Source organism: Pyxicephalus adspersus, chromosome 1, assembly GCF_032062135.1.
Source record: "Pyxicephalus adspersus chromosome 1, UCB_Pads_2.0, whole genome shotgun sequence".
Classification (NCBI taxonomy): Eukaryota; Metazoa; Chordata; class Amphibia; order Anura; family Pyxicephalidae; genus Pyxicephalus; species Pyxicephalus adspersus.
Window position 1 is genome coordinate 14650911 of NC_092858.1, and position 18319 is coordinate 14669229.

At 38.4% G+C, this 18319-nt stretch overlaps 1 protein-coding gene across 1 annotated transcript in view; it reads left to right on the plus strand.

Moving 5' to 3' along the window:
- The first annotated feature begins 285 nt into the window (after positions 1-285).
- C1H11orf97 (chromosome 1 C11orf97 homolog) overlaps positions 286-18319 on the plus strand; it is a 37974-nt gene continuing 19940 nt past the window's right edge. Inside the window, exons 1-4 of the mRNA XM_072429607.1 lie at positions 286-332; positions 5098-5231; positions 8433-8528; positions 14439-14561. Coding sequence (XP_072285708.1) covers positions 5105-5231; positions 8433-8528; positions 14439-14561 — 346 coding nt within the window. The 5' untranslated portion in view covers positions 286-332; positions 5098-5104. The remainder of the gene's footprint in view (positions 333-5097; positions 5232-8432; positions 8529-14438; positions 14562-18319) is intronic.

Here is an 18319-nt window from a genome sequence, read left to right on the forward strand (position 1 = left end):
TTCGGAGATTTTTCAAAATCTATTTAAATTATAAATGTCTTTGGATGAAAAGAGAACCGCTTTGGCATCTCCCTTTTCCCATGGTTAACTGCAGTTCAGGTGTGTCCTGATGGGAGTGGTGGTGGTTGGAGACACATGGGACTAATGTAACAGGATTAGATTTTAGAATAAAAGTTCCTCTGCACAGGGGATTTGTACATGACACTGTGCCAAGTGTCCGCTCCACCCAGCTTTGTTGCTAGTGTCTATGGAAACAGCAGTGATCTGATCTTATGGCACAGCAGAAGGAGCAACAGAAGCATAATTCCCCACATCAAAATTCTTCTCATCAGGTATGAGTGACTTAAGATTTAGGTAGTGGTCTCAATTCCATAAAGAGGACCTGTTACATGCTGGCTTATGCAAAACAATATTTAATTGTCTTTTTATATTAGATCTGTAGCTACACTATCGCTCTTCTCTCGTCTGGACTACTGTAACCTCCTCCTCTCTGGTATTCCACTAACCCGACTCTCTCCTCTACAATCTGTTATGAATGCTGCAGTCAGACTCATCCATCCTTCCCACCACTCCTCTTCTGCTGCATCTCTTTGCAGTTCATTGGCTTCCATTTCATCTTAGAATCAAATTCAAGCTCCTGTGCTTTGCTTTCAAATCCCTCCACACCCTCTCCCACTTACCTTTCTTCCCTGATAGAAAAACACCCCCATAGTTGCTCTTTCCGCTCCTCCAATGACCTTGGCTTGCTATTTCATAACTTCATCATACGCACGGCTCCAAGACTGTTTAGAGCTGCCCCGACTCTCTGGAATGGTTTTCCTCGTCCTAATTGGCTTGCTCCTACTTTCTGCTCAACTTTTCAAAACTCATATTTTCCAACTTACCTAACCGTTCTTCTGTCACTTAAAACCTTCACTACGTACCTACCATTCCCTATCCCCCCTCTACAATGTACTGCTTCCCTCACCTCTTAAACTGTAAGCTCTTCAAGGTAGAGTCCTCCCCTCCTCCTGTGTCACGGTCTGTCATTTCTGACCCCAGCTCCCTGCGTATGTACCTTAAGGCTGCGTACACACGTCCAATGGTTCTCGTCCGACAATCGGCTCAGGGCTAATATTGGACAAGGATGGGTGCTGTACACACGCCAGATTGTCCGAACGACCGTCCTGGTGGATCCATGGTCGACAAACAATTGTAACAGAAGCGAAGGGGGAGAACGCGCAGCAGGGTGCCGCTCCGTCGCTCTCCCCCCTCCCCTCTCCAAAGAGCAGACCGGTGCTGTATGTACAGCATTAATTCATCGATCGTGCAGTCCTTAGTCGTTGGAAAGAATTGTGAAAGAACCTTTCCAACGACCATTATTACACGTGTGTATGTAGCCTAAGTGTGTCGTTCAACCTGGCCAACATTCTATTGAGTGCCATGGTGTCTGATAGGTTTTGGGTAAGCTCTCTCCAAACACAGCTAATCTTCATATGGCTATATGTAATCCAAACATTTTTGATAGGAAGGAACCTGACATTAAGCCAGAGTTAGTGAAAACCACCAACAGCCTCTATAATGTTTAAGAACATAATTTTAAATAAAAATATATACCTTGTAGTGAGTTTGTGATCTTTACGTTATAATAATTCTTGTCACCACATATCAATACTGTAACTATAGGCGATAGTATATTGTTTTATGGATTATAAAAACACAATTTAGTATATGCGTTGTTTGCAAATTTCTGCATTGTTGGCATTCTTGTACTTGATGCAGTACAATTTTTAGATACCATAAACAGAAATAAGCAGTCATACAATTTAAATAATTTCACTTTATTCCATAACAATTATGAAGCAGTGCAACTACACAAAGAAGAAAATTATCCCATCTGGCCCTCGCAATTTAAGCTCATCAGTTGGCCAATGTTCCCAAACGTATTGGAAGAGACAGCTTGTCTCCCCATTACCATCATGGAATAATCTAATTCAGACAAATTGTTCACTACAATCTCATCTGAGACATGCTGTTGCCATGTATTGCACTCTATGTAGCATTTTCCTGTTTGTGCATATCGTGTCAAAAATTTTATTTGTGGCTTTTAAACTTCATGATTGACTTCATGATTGCTGATTTAAGATGTCTGTGTGTGTGTGTATGTATGTAAAGTTTAAATCCATAATACTTTACAAGGACTTGTCAAGTACAGCCTGACAGGTACCACAAATATTTTAAAAAGGAAATACTTCCTGTGCCTAGTAAATCTTCCCCAGGAATTCCTTATATCCACCCCAGTACAGAAGCTTGGTATTCCATTACTTCTATGCCACAATACTTAGATCAGTCTCAACTTTTTTTTACACCAGAGGAACCCCTAAAATTTCCAGGTCCTTGGGAGCCCTTGATAAAACTGATGCTTTGGATGCCAGTGGGGAAAAATACCTCTTGCATAAATAGTTGGAAGAATGTTCATCTTACAGTAGTGATCTGAATGCTGTAAGTAATTATTGAGGATAATTTGAATATTAAATATTCCCCCTGTAAGTTCTGTGGTGGTCATCACTGAAGGAGTAAACACACAACAATTGGGTATAAAAAAGGTTATATTGCTAGCAGAGTCATATACGCATGAAAAGAGTTACATAGCACAAATATAAACACTGCACAAAATAAATTATAATACAAACAAGACCTGACAAACAATAGTTACCATCCCTGGGCTAGAACCAATGTTTTTTTTTGTTTTTTTTCCCTTCTCCCCGGGTCACTCTGCTCCTGTCTTCTTCCTTTTGTCTCTTTTTACCTTCCAACACTGCCTTTGATCCTGGTTTTACAATGCCTTTGTATAATACCCCCTCCCAGTTTCATGTCCTTATCAGCATAAACAAGGAAACTTGATTTAATAAATCTTTCTCACCTAGGCCACCACTGGTTTGGCCACACCAAGATTCTTTCTCCCAGGTTGAATAATAGGATCACGGAATCCCAACTGTTCCCTCCAAACCCTGTATTAGGGTACTACCCATCAAATGATGTTTCTGACGTGGTTAGCACTCTGGCTTTTGCAGCGCTGGGTCCCAGGTTCGAATCTCTGCCAGGACACTATCTGCATGGAGTTTGCAGGTTCTCCCCATGTCTGCGTGGGATTCTTCCGGGTACTCCGGTTTCCTCCCACATCCCAAAACATGCAGTAAGGGTAATTGGCTTCCCTTCAGATTTGGCCTTGGACTACATTAATGCATTGACTATGGTAGGGACAGTAGATTGTGAGCTCCTTTGAGGGACAGTTAGTGACATGACTATCCACTTTTTTGTACAGCGCTGTGTAATATGATGGCACTATATAAATGTAGTAGTAGTAGTAGTCACAGTTGATACATTATTTCAAGCCCAGTTATACATAGAGTATATTACAAAGGTACATGATTTCATTAATATTTCACTGTAACCTTGAAATCTTACAATGCCACCTTTACATACGTTGTTTGATATAATAATTACCTGTGTATTACCTCTGGCTCTGGATTTTCTACCTCTGCAATTTCCTGTACTGCGTGTATGTTCCTGATCCTCTGTTAGTCCTTGCCCGGACACAATCCTTGCGTGTGCGCTGAAGTCCTGGAAAAACCTGTGGGCTGGGATGGTGCAACTAGCCTCCCAAGGCTAAGTGGAGGCGTGCTATAGGTGATGAGTGCAGAGTTAGATTGGGGGACTGGTGCCTCATGGATTGGCCTTAAAGCCATCCACAACTTTAAGAACCCCTGGCAACTTATTGAGGAACCCTCAAGGTGTACAGAACCCTAGTTGACAGTGGCTGCTTTAGACCATTCAGAATGGGAAGCAGGCGGATGAGACATCTAACAGGGCATTTTACTGTTGCTGGTAGCAAGGGCAGACATAGTGAAGTGCAAGTGTGCCGTTGTACGAGGGCTCCAGACCCTCCTTGGCTAACATTGGCCAACTGTTGGCTACATCCACACCTGCTGGTTAATATTTATCAAATTCTGCCGCCCTCCACTCTAGATTAGATACTGTAACTCTGTGTGCCTGTAGTACTATATTGATAGGTGGGTTGGTACTTCAGGTGGTCCAAATCTACAAGACTTTGACAGTCCAGGGGGTGGTGATTTACCATGAAATATGCAACCTGATTATTCTGCATTGAATTCCTAAGACATATGAACTCTGTAAGATCGATTATCATAACAAAATACATACATTTCTGTTTGTAAATTTCAGGTTCTTCCGGGTACTCCGGTTTCCTCCCACATCCCAAAACATGCAGTAAGGGTAATTGGCTTCCCTTCAGATTTGGCCTTAGACTACATTAATGCATTGACTATGGTAGGGACATTAGATTGTGAGCTCCTTTGAGGGACAGTTAGTGACATGACTATCAACTTTTTTGTACAGCGCTGTGTAATATGATGGCACTATATAAATACAGTAGTAGTTGTAGTTAGTAAGAAAGGTAGAAAAACCTTGGACATAAAGGAACTACGCTAAGGAACTACACAGCTGATACATTATTTCAAGCCCAGTTATACATAAAGAGTATATTAATGTATATTACAAAGGTACATGATTTCATTAATATTTTAATGTAACCTTGAAATCTTACAATGCCACCTTTACATACGTTGTTTGATAGATTAATTACCTGTGTATTACCTCTGGCTCTGTATTCTGGATTTTCTACCTCTGCAATTTCCTGTACTGCGTGTATGTTCCTGATCCTCTGTTAGTCCTTGCCCGGACACAATCCTTGCGTGTGCGCTGAACCTGATTATTCTGCATTGAATTCCTAAGACATATGAACTCTGTAAGATCGATTATCATAACAAAATACATACATTTCTGTTTGTAAATTTCAGGGCAATATTTCACGTTACAATACAATATTGTAAGTGTTCTTAAATGTGGCAATTTTGCAGACTTTTGTAATTCTATTTTGTGCTTTATGCTGGTCCAGTCAAGTACTAATATTTGTTTTTTTTTGTTATATTTCTGCATTATCACAAATACCAGAATACCAGCTTGTTGTTTTTTTTTTATCCAAGAGACTGCTATATGCTACACTAAAATATATCTATTTTTTTTTTTTTCCCCCAGAAGTGTCATGAGGAGACAGCCAAGGAGCAGGATTCATGGCAACAATGTGACATTGTGGAATGTGACCTCAGATGAAGAGATCGTAAATGAACAGGAAGAAGTAGAGACTTCTACATTGGATGATGTACCATTAAGTGAGTTGTAATTCTTTATAATAATTTTGCAGTCTGACATTGTTAGGTATTTGTTGCCCCTTTAGAACGCCATGATAAGCTACTGGGCAGGCAAAGCCAGGGCATTAAAGATCTGCTGGTCAAATGCAAACAAACCCCAGAGGCCACAGGTACAATTATAAGGTAACTGCACCTGGAAATGGGAAGAATGTTTTACCAAAAACAAATAGGGAAATGTACTTAATCATTAGGTTACAGCTTGCCAGTCCTCAGATGTGGTGGCCGCATTAGTTTAAGAAAATTTTCATCAATTGTAGAAAATAAATGACTTGTATCTTAAAATATATTACATTTTTGCTCTTGGGCTTAAGTCCGATTTAAAATCATGCAAATTGTATCTGTTCAGCAATTGATTACTACAGTAGTCACAGCAGGGAAAGAAAAAGGTGTAATTTTTAAAGTTCCTTTACTGCTAAGCTATTTTGACATGAAACCTGTGCACTCCTTTCTAATACACTATTGGCTGACCTGTGTGACCTAAATCTAATTGTAGAATGCTACAAATTCAGAGTTCCCCATTATGTTTATTCTGGTCTCTGCCACAGTAGAATGAGCTGGAAGTAAGCACAATAGGGGAAGGACATTGAAAGATGTGATAATCCTCATCAAAGACACTCTTTTAGCAACAAAGAACACTATACTTGTATAAAATATATATTTGTAATTCCTTCACCCAACCTGGTGTTCCAAACCTGACCGCACGGTACTTATACTTTTATGACCCCTTGCATAGTGATTGGACAATAGAGAGGCACACTACACAGTAGATCTCATTGCCCATCTTTTTTCTCTTTTCTTTAAGGTGCCAGTGGGCCTGTCTAAATACTTACCAATATGTGGCAATCTGATGTTCCCACAAGGCCAGCATCATGCGGCCTTCAGTGAGTGGAGGAAAAAAAGTATAAAGCAATGTAGGGATATGTTTTACATGGATGGCCCTTCTAGAATGTCACGATCAGCGGCTACATATGCTATCCCCGCATGGCCATTGCGCCCTCTATATTTTCGTCCATACATGACTTATCTGTGCTCCATAGTAACTGAATATTTTCACGGTCCCCACCAAATATTTCTGCATACTTGCTGCCTATCCTTACAAAGTCGCTATCCGATAATGTGAAACAATGGCAAAGAGATTTTCCAGATCGAGACATAGTGGATCATGCGGTACAAGGTTACTAAATAGTTAGAAAATGCATGATAAACGAAATTTGGACAGAATTTCAATTTATGATAATCCACTGGGTATTTAAGCCATCCGCTGGTGAAAATCAACAAATCGGGGCATGGCATCTCCAATGCCCTAAATGTGAATGATCTTCTGCTTCATTGTCCTACCGTTTAAGGTTTTGCCCACGTATTGCAGAATTTTGGCAAACCTGATTATTCTGCATTGAATTCCTAAGACATATGAACTCTGTAAGATCGATTATCATAACAAAATACATACATTTCTGTTTGTAAATTTCAGGACAATATTTCATGTTACAATATTGTAAATGTGGTATATTTGCAGACTTGTGTAATTTTGTGCTTTTATGCTAGTCTAGTCAAGTACTATATAAATTTTTTTTTTTATTTCCAGATCACAAATACCTGCTTGTTAGTTTTTATTTATCCAAGAGACTGCTGTACACTAAAATATATTTTTATATATTTTTTTTTTTATCCCCCCCCAAGTGTCATGAGGAGACAGCCAAGGAGCAGGATTCATGGCAACAATGTGACATTGTGGAATGTGACCTCAGATGAAGAGATCGTAAATGAACATGAAGAAGCAGAGACTTCTACATTGGATGATGTACCATTAGGTGAGTTGTAATTCTTTATAATAATTTTGCAGTCAGACATTGTTAGGTATATGTTGCCCCTTTAGAATGCCATGAGAAGCTACTGGGCACGAAAAGCCAGCGCATTAAAGATCTGCTGGCCAAATACAAACACCAGAGGCCACAGGTACAATTATAAGGTAACTGCACCTGGAAATGGGAAGAATGTTTTACTAAAAACAAATAGGGAAATGTACTTAATCATTAGGTTACAGCTTGCCAGTCCTCAGATGTGGTGGCCACATTAGTTTAAGAAAATTTTCATCAATTAAAGAAAATAAATTACTTGTATCTTAAAATATATTACATTTTTGTTCTTGGGCTTAAGTCCTATTTAAAATCATGCAAATTGTATCTGTTCTGCAATTGATTACTACAGTAGTCACAGCAGGGAAAGAAAAAGGTGTAATTTTTAAAAGGTGTAATAGTTAGAAAATGCACGATAAACGAAATTTGGACAGAATTTCAATTTATGATAATCTACTGGGTATTTAAGCCATCTGCTGGTGAAAACCAACAAATCAGGGCATGGCATCTCCAATGCCCTAAATGTGAATGATCTTCTGCTTCATTGTCCTACCGTTTAAGGTTTTGCCCACGTATTGCAGAATTTTGGCAAAAAGTATTATGGGTGGGCACAGTGACAGGCTATGTTATATCGGATAACCCATCCCTCCTGCTTTTTGGTTATTGGGATGACACGGTCTCTTGTACTATACCTAAAATTTCATGGGCTTGGATAAGTGTCTGTCTACTGGCGGCTAGACATGTCATTGAGGTTGGAGCCATGTATTAGTCGCCTGAGGTGGAGCAAGTAGTTTCTTCTTTGAAAACCTTATTCTATAGAGAAATGTTAGAACCCCAAATCCAAGGAGATGATGCTATATCCTGTTTTCTGTAGCTGTGGTATTAATTTATACTTTATGCATTTCCTGTTACCGAGAGAAACACAATACTCGACCAACTAAATATTAATTCTCCACCAATTTAAATAAACCTGTAATGGATTCCCTAAAAGTCAAGCTATCTGTTAGCAAATGTTTTCAATCCTGGACCAGATCCATTACAGGCTTGCTGGATCATTTACAATGCCATACAAGAATATTTTGTTAAAGGTACTTTAAGGTAAAGTCTATTGGTGTCTTCCATTTCTCCAAGGTAAATTGTGATGGTTATAAAAACCCTTCCCAGTAGATAAGTTCATCCCCTTGAGATCCGTAGGCCATGGTGGTGTTTTCATCAGATGCACATATCAAAGTCTAGAGACTGTGATAATCGTAAACAGACACACTCTGAAGAAAGCTTTCAGCTCAAACTTTCCTTTCATCTACAGGAAAACGTTTCTTCTATGTTGGCACCCCAAAAAGAATCCAGGAGATTACTGAGGAAGAAAGATTCTTGCAAAAAGATGAAATTCAGGTTCCAGCTGGTAAGATCCAAAATGTTTTCCTATTGTATTTCATTATAGTTTATATAGTTCATGTATTTCATTTTAGTTTTGGCATACAATCCACTTTCCATTTCTCATGCTGGATCTGATTTATTAAAGCTCTTCCAAGACTGGAGAGGATAAACTATGATGGGAGAACCTGGGTGATAGATCAAACCTGAAATAGAATCATTTGCTATTAGTTGAAGCGCTTTAATAAATCGAAACCAGCATGAGAAATGGAAAGTGGATTTTATGCCAAAAATATGTTTACTGGAAAGGATTAGAAGCTCTCTCAGGTTGTGTGTGTGACTGCTGGAGAGAGTTATCTCTATTTATTGACATGGTGGTCACAGGGACATGGACAGGGGAATTCCCACTAGCAGCAACACAAACAGTAATTAGAGTTTCTAATATTTTTAATTGGCCGGACCCAGGATGACGTAACTCACAAATAGAAGTTCATGCAATCCCGGCAACTGAATAATCTGCAGCTCAAGGATTTTGAGAGAGTAATCGGGCGAGTAAGAATGCTTTTTGCTAATAGGACATCACCTCCTCCTTTCTGCAAAATATCCCTGCCTGGTTGCAACTTTTTAAGGTCGAACTTTAGTAGAATATCACATAATCTGTCAGAAGGTATTTTATAACCCAGCTTCTGCCCTTTTACAGTCTCCTGGAACTGCCCTACAATCTTCTACTTGCTGGTTGTGAATATCATACACAGTGCTCCAACCCCATCACACTATGCAATACCCAGTGTCTGGACAAATTATCTGCAGGCCCAGCAATTGCCATGTTGAAGAAAATGGGGGGGTAAAGAAACTTGCTAACTTGGCTTAGTAGGACTCTGGGTAATGCTATTGGCACAAAAGTTTAATAAAAAGGAACCTGATGAGTCCTTCCCATGGTATTTATTCTCTAGCACTGGTGCTTGAGAACTGTTTTGAAGAGCACATATTCTCTAAAATTAAAAATTGTATTTGCCCATTAGCCATGCTTATCAACCATTTTTTGACATCTGTTTTGAAACCCCATATTCCTTAATGATCTTCTTTCCTTCTTAATGAGACAATGTTTAGGCCTGTTGATTGGCTGCTTAAGCCCAAGCAATACAATAGGGTAGAAAATTGCCTCCCACCACTTTCAAAAATTGGTTAAGCAGAGTGATGATTAGAGGATGTTCTGTAAACAGGTCCTATCACTTGGGAGACTCTTAAGACTCTTTACTCTTCCCACTTTTAAGTGATCCACCCCCCCTTTGTTTATTATTCTACAGCAGAATTGTTGAAACCTTATGAAAACCAATATACTGAGACAGCAAGGTTTTTTGGGTATGTCCTACAAGAGATGCATACAAAGGTTTGGGATCATCCACAGCAGCTTCCTCTCCAACATCCAGACCACCTCAACACTGATATTTCTATATAAGAGCACTTCATATAATCACCAACTATGCTGTAAAAATGATTTGAGTAGAGATCTATAAATCACTGAACTGCAGACTCTTTTCCCTCTGCGAAAGCAGAAAGAGTTTAAGTCTTTCCATATCATAATTAAATGATAATTCAACTATTGCATATTTCTTAAAAAAGGAAGTCTGCAGAAAAACTGAGAAATAATTATTCTGGAATAAAAGACAATTAATGTGCTGGAGTACTAAAAGCTCAATTATACATTCTTTATAGACTTGGTATGAGTACATAGCTGTTTATGTCCTAATTAGGTATTTACCCTTGCCTCCTGTCCTGATGACAGCCAGACAATAAATGAGAGGTTATGGGTATGTAAGTCTTCCTATACGGGACATATATAAGCATTGGAGAGAGAAAAACTTTCCTAACATATTTCCAAATATTAACTATTAACAAAAAATGGAGGTTTCTGCAGTAGTAGAGGTTGTACACTTTCCGATGGCCCTTGTCTCCTAGCCCCTTCTATTCCAAAGTTGTAGCCTCCCGCAAACTTCTAGAAGTGTTTCATGCCATTGTACCCTAGCATAGACTTTGTTCTGTCCCTAAATCTCGCATCACAACAGTGACTTGAGTAGTGAATAATGAAGTCACATCATGCAGTGAGGGGACAGGAATATCCTACAGGTCCAGGAATTCTCCTTCCAGAGGCTGCAGGATTGGTCAAAGGAAAGGTAGGGGACACCGACTGCCAGAATGGTAATAGATACTACATGGTGATAGATATCTACCGCAATACATACTACAGTCTCTATTGCAGAGAAAGACTTCTGCCATTTTTTTTTTTTTTTGACCCAATGCCTTGTAACAATGCTCCTATAAGCACATATTTTGCTACATTTGTTTTATATAAATTCATGAAAGATTTAAATAAGTTTGCATACACTGCAGTTCACAAAATATTTGCTTATCTACTTCTGTTGACAGCCTGATTGTCCAGCTGCTCCCCAGAGCAAAGAGTCTATTAAATGAAAATAAGAATCCTATTAAAAGAAGTTGATTAATCTTTGATTGGAAACATCTTTGACATGCAGGTTGTTTAGCTGTCATCATCAATGCAATCAGAGCTATCTGCTGTTCAATTAAACACAATAATTAACAGTGAATCAAACCAAGTTGCAGTAGCGTTGGAGAATGCATTGATTTTGGCATAATGTATTAATGCCCAACTCCAGCCAATTCTGGATAGACTTGCAAAAAAAAAAATACTTGCTGATGTAAATAACTTTGCAAGTTCGTTATATAGATTACAGTGAACTTGGATATTTAAGGCCAGGATTGATTGTATCTGTCTGTCATTTGCAACTCATATTAAATGTATAGCGTTGTGTAATACCGTATGTTGGCACTTTATAAATACAATTTAATAATAGGGGTGATCATATCCCCTCTTCAGAAACCTTTTCCTATGGGAAAAAAAAAACTCCATTTACCTTATAGCAGAGACTGATGGCATACCCCCACTTTAATTTAATTGCCTGTCTCTGTCTCGAGTTTTTAGTTGCCCCACAATTGTCTCCAAATGTGTAAGCTGGCAAAATGTAGGCAAATGTGAATTTTCTTGCACAAAGATGTTGCACTTTTTGTTCAAGGATGACCGCTTTCACCCAATGGTACTCTTGCAAAAATACCTTGTTACCCGTGACTTGCATAGAACCTACAAGCAGCCTTTCTGATATTGCGCAGGTTGTGTCTTCAGAAAAGTGTGCAGGTTGTGTCTTCAGGAAAGTGTGCAATGTGATGTAGGACTCTTTGCAGGTTTAAAATGTCATTTCTACGTATAGAATTGGGAATGTGGTTAATGGAATGGTCTCTTCAATGATGACAATTACGGGCAGATGATTCTCCCAATTGCAGTACCATCAGGGAGCCATCTAATTGGTCCCAAATTCTCTGTACAATAGGACAATGACCTAAAGCAAAAAGAATACTGAATTCTGGGAGAGATGGTATGGTCCTCAGCTCTTACCTTGACATCATTGGCATGAAATATTAAAAGAATACAAGCCCTTCTCTTTAAAAGTGAATTATACCCTGGCAAAAATACTTGGCCTATTGACTGTGACAATAATTCACTTTGCAGAGGATATCTAATTATGTGCAAGCAAAAAACAAGGGTTTTTGCTTGTACATAATTAGATAGTCAAGATCCTTTACTAACCTAAGTGAAAAATCCTTTGAAAGGGTGAAGTGACGAGCCTATATTGCTTTAGTAAGTCAACCCCGATGTGTCAGGGATTACATGAAGCGATAGAAGCATCTAAGAACCATGATTAGTTCCTCCATATAACTGAAACAACCTACCTGCTGAGTTCCTTTCTAAACTGTCTCCAAGTGTACCTAGGACAATTAATGAGTGGGCACACCATATATTAACTTGTTTTTAGTTTATATTACTTTTATGCACTTTGTAGGTTGTTGGATATAAGATAAGAATAATACAGTGCATATTTTCCAAATGCAGCCTCAATGTACTATTGATACGTTTTTACTATAACAGTATAGATTCCAGTACTAAAGATGTTAAAAATGGAAATATATATGCTAACCCCTTAATAATAATAATAATGCAGCGAAAAGAGCAGAAAGGTTTTTGGGCAGACTTTGATGTGTAAACACTTACCACTTACAAATACAACATGAAATAAATTTATAACAATAGTAGTACAGTTACATTATATACAAGTCTCAGCCCCAGAACAAACTTTATGAAGCCTACATGAGACTAGGTTCTATACAAGATACTTCTTGCTAGTATGGGTTTTGTTATAGTCCATATAACCATGAAGCGATACTAAATAGTGTTTGTAGGAGAAGGGGTAAGCATTAGATCACAACACGTTTCACCTTACTGAGCTTCTTCAGGAGAATTGAGATCCATTGAATTAATACATACAGAAAAGGTGATTGTTCAAATCATTGTGAAACATTTTTTAAAATGTTTATACAATATTAACAACCAGTAAAAAAATACAGGTAGTCCTCGGGTTAAGGACATCCGACATAACCGACTCCTAGATACAAACGGGCCTTCCTCTTTGCTCCTGTGCAGAACAGAGGTTTGGAGGGACGGGTTGCATGACTTGCAGAGGAAATCTTTTGCTAAACATAGCTGAGGTTGTGGGTGATTTTGGGGGACTGAGCTTTCTGCAGCTTCTTGTAACTCGTTAATGACCAAGACAAACTCTGCAGATGTTTCAATTTGCATATCAAAGCACAGCTTGCTCAAGAAGTTAATGAATGTCTAGGCTCTATAGTTACTTTTTTTAGTATAAAAACTTATTTTTTTTTTTTTTTTTTTTTTTTTTTTTTTTTTCCAGTACCTGACACCACGCTGCCCAATAGGTTGAAACAAACATCTGTCCTAATTGCATATATTAAAATAATGTACCTGTTCTTTACTGTACTTTAAGAACAAACTTACAGTTCCTATCTCGTATGTAACTCGGGGACTACCTGTATATGGCAAGTTGTATAACTGGTTTAGTGTTTGTGGTGATAAGATTACACTGCATAGTGGTATGAAAAACAATCAAATTATATTGGTAAATGATTAAGCGTTTTATGCTTGTGTATTTAAAATGAGGGGAGAGTCTCAAATATTTTGATATAACAAAGAAACACTTTGTGGTAAGTGTGTTGGGTATATTGTATGGTAGTATAAGTGGATGAAAGGAATCAAAGGAGTAAAACATGATGAAAAATTCCCTTCTTGGGAATTGGTGACAAGGAATGGATGAAAAGATGGCAAAGGTGACAAGGAATGGATGAAAAGATGGCAAAAGTATCAAAATTACTCAAGACGGTTTATAGACCACTTTGATTTCTGGCCTATAGGAACACAGTAAAATAGTTAAATATCTATGTATATAAATATATTTTTATTGTAGTAAACAATCTATAGTTTTGTTTGGTGCAGTCGGTATGGTGACTTACCCGTGAGAGATGTAAGTGTTTAGCTTGGTGCTGGATAGATGCCAGTACAGTTTTAATCATGAAATTGAATGAAGTTTAATGTATAAAATTATACTACTATAAATGCAATACTATGGATAACACTTATGTCGGAGCCATTGCTATCTGATGGGTTAATGCAGGTACTGAATCAGTTGAGGCCATTCCCCTGTGTCCCCATGGGTAAGAGGTAACCTGAGGGCAAGAAGTAAGAGAGATAACATTGTCTAATATTATGGCTTAACTAAACCACCTATAAAGTCATCTCCCCTTTCTTCCAGCAGGAAGGGCCCTGATTGTAACCCTTTTATCATAGGATAGATGGCCATTTCATTCTGCAGAGGTCTACACTCCTATTTCTGGCTACACCAAAGATTAAATATTACTTTAATCTCATCTTTTCCAAATCATGAAATCCTATATGGATAAGAAAACATTAGGAAATTCACACCAATAACAATATTATGTTTATTTTCATCTCTAGTAATGCAGCTGGACAGGATTCTGAAAAGTGAGAAGACTATGAGATCCTTTAATCCAGCTGCTCTGCCTCGAAACAGTTTCCTGACGCAACCCGACAATTACTCCAGACACCGGGGAATTGGAGGTAAGCGTAACTCTTTTACTGCTAGATGTGAAAATGTTTTTACCTAGACCTAGATGAATAAAAATCACACTGATCTTGAATCAATAAGATGTGCATATTACAATTTTTTTTTTTTTTGTAATAGTTTCTTGCCATTACCAAAAATGCCCATGAAAGCTTTGTCAAATGGGACCTTGTCATATTTTCATATTTTCAGCTCTTTGGCTGACGGTAGTGGGGCAGCAATGCACCTACTCTGTACCTAAATTACAGATTACAAGGCTGGCAATCTGTAAAAAAAAAAAAAAAAAAAAAATAGAAGGTAAAAGTTCCTTGCACTGATCAGTGGTTCCTCCTGCTGATCTCCAATTTTTACCGGATCCTGTAGTAACATAGGGTGGGCCAGCAAGGAAGAGTGTGTATGTATGTATGTATAATGGCAGTTCACATTATCTGTAAGTAATAGATGTCCACCCACAAGGGAAAGGAATTAGTATTGTTTGTAAAGTTTGTGTTTATTATACCCATACCAATTGTTTAATGATACCTTTTTAATGGTTTAATTTAAGTTTTGTTTTGTTTTTTTTGTAAATCATGAAAACTTCTGTAAGTGGAAAGATTGGAATAAAAGAAAAGCCACTTGAGAGGACATTAGTGGCAGTTTTATAAAGTGTGTTTTACATGAATGGCCCCCATTAGGCAAGGGAGCTCCGTAAATAGAAGACCAGATAGAGCAGCCATACTTAACCAGGGTTCCTCCAGAAACTGCTAAGGATTTCCCAGACCTACTACTTCTCCAGCCATTTTTCACTGGGGTTCCATGGAACCCGGTGGCTCAAGGGTTAGCACTCCCGCCTTTGCAGTGCGAAGTCCCAGGTTCGAATCTCGGCCAGGACGCTATCTGCATGGAGTTTGCAGGTTCTCCCCGTGTCTGCGTTGGTTTCATCCGGGTACTCTGGTTTCCTCCCACATCCCAAAAACATGCAGTTAGGTAATTGGCTTCCCACTAAATTGACCTTGGACTACATTAATGACATATGACTATGATAGAGACATTAGATTGTGAGCTCCTTTGAGGGACCTTAAGCCTGCCAATAGTGACATGACTATGGACTTTGTACAGCGCTGCGTAAAATGATGGTGCTATATAAATACTGTGTAATAATAACCCTAGGGCTTCTCCAGAGAATACTTAAATGGCTGATTGATGGCTTAATGACAGACCATTTGATGATGCCTCTTGGTAGAGCCAATGGCATGACCCTGATGATGTTTTAGAAGTCTATATTTGTGTTAATATAAATACCACTGTAGGAGGGCATTCCTAACACTGGCAAGAATTTAAAAGACTTCTTACCACCAACCCCCACAAAATTGCTTTTAGTAGGGCTTCCCTGAGACCTGAAAATAACTTTAAAGGGTTTCTTAGAAGTAAATGATTGAAAAAGCCTAGTCTAGAGGGACAATGACAGCATCTGCCTCCATAGACCTCGTAGATAAACCTCTCTGATAGTCATTGGATCTTTTGGTAGGAGTTGGGGGTTATACAAGAGTTTTGCATGGACAGTTCTGATTTTGAATTTGCTACTTTGTATACTTTCATTATATGTACATACTGATCTGATTTATGCAGATTGAGGTCAATGAATGTAGAAAGTCTAATATTTAGTTTTGTTTATGGCTTTTTTATGCACTGGTGGAAGTATCCTCTTCTCGGAGGATCTGGTTTCATTTTCTGTAATTTCCTATGTTTAACTTATAACTTAACTTGTCTGCTAGCATGTAATCAAGTTGTTTAAGTGATTAGCGCAGAGATTGTTTTTTTGAACCACAAGAAATTTCTAGGTGTTGTAACCTTAATAAGTGGCCCTAATTCATTCTTGCACCCTTGTCTATAGTTTACTGTTTTCCACTTCTTATATAATACATGTTACATGGTCTGGTGCTGTAACTGTGCTGCTTAAGCCTGCCAACCATTTGAGAAATGGAAATAACACCCTTTAATTGGATATGACACATACAGTCCTACCTGCAGACCAGTAACTAAAGCCACGTGATGTAATAGGAAAGTCTGTCCGTTCCATAGTTAACTAGGGTAGAATAAACTGATTTCTCTCAAGTCCAGCTTCTCAATATTCCAGAAAGAACACAAAGTAACTGTGACCAGTGTCACTTCACAGGTTTTATAACAACCCTCCCTGACACCACACAGTCTGTAGAATCAATTCCCTTATTCTATAATGATCATGGCTGTGGATATCATTATTTTTTTGAAAGGTTATCCAATTATTTCTTTAAAACTCTCTGCCATCAATTCAGATTTTTTAAGTTAAATTACTTTGGAGAGTGTTCTACCTAATGCCTGCTAGTGACTGTCATGGCTCTCTGCCATGTTTTCTGCTCATACTGACCGTGGGAGCTGCTTGCTGATAATAAGCTTTAATAAAAGTATTGTTCTGTGACCCAGAGATCTACAAAATAACTTTTTAAGGTTATTCTTGATTGTCCAGTGCTTTGTTGGAAGCAACATCCTTTGTTTTCTTTTTATGAACTTCTGTGCTTTGCTGGGAGCCACCACCACTCTTGTTCCTTATGTAAACCTAAGTCCTGTACTGGGAATCTCGGCCATGACTGCTCATCATGCCAACTACACTGCTTTATTGGATGGATAAATTCAGCAAAGCTTCAACTTAAGTGTTTAAAAAGCAAGAACACCAATAAAATATATTTCAGTATATAGATGTTCTATGATGTAGGAGATAAATAAGTTATTTTTACCAGATTTTCTTTCTAGTAGCACATTTCCTGTCCCAAGGTGATAGGGAGGACCGGTGCTGTCATCCCAAGAAAGAAAGATTCTCAGCACTACTAAAAAAAAATATATATAAATAATAAAAGTAAAATCTGTGGAGGAAAGGAAGAAGGGAAAAAAAAGGCTTTTGTTGGGGCCAAATGGATCTTTGATTAAAAAAAAAAATAAAAAAAAAATAAGCTTTTATTCATGTAACACATCCTAAAAGCTACACAGACCACCTATGGTTGGATTTCCCTGCCCAACCTTGTACGCATAATTATTGCTGAGACTGTATATAAACTAACCGTTTGTTAAACTAGGGCTAGCATAGGTGGTCTCTGTCTAGCTTTTAGGATGTTTATCACGCCCACATGCCTGTCTTTTCTTTCTTCTTCTTCCTCTCCTCCATGTAATCCACAGGCTGGACCTTCAAGAGGAACTCTTACCAAACCAATATTCGTTTTGGGCTACCCTTTGGTGTCACCCTTGTTTCTTTTCTCTAAGTAAAATCTATACAATGGTTTACACGGGACTTTGTTGGGTTTATGGACTTTGTAGCAAAACAAATTGTAATGCACTTACATGGTTCCTAGCTATGCTTGGAAACTTAAGAATTACCCCTTGGATGTAATAGGGAAAAGTGGTTCTTTCTGTAATAATGTTCTAGGGTGGCAATGCTGTTGAACTATTTAACTATCCTACAGTAAATTCTGTCCCTCTAGGGTGGCAAACGCTGGCCTATGGGCCAAATTTGGTCCCCCAACGGCCTTTTATGATTTCTTTGGGGGCCAAAAAAAAAAAATAATGAACTGCAGCTGGCCCGCAGCTGCATTTAAACAGCGCCGCTACTACAATTCCCGCCATCACTCGTGTCTATAGACCAGCGGACTCTTCCTATGTGTGGCCCCGCATTGGACTGTTTTATAGATGCAAATAATGCCAGGAATCTTAGTAGCAGCGCTGTTTTAATGAAGAGGGAGTTCCA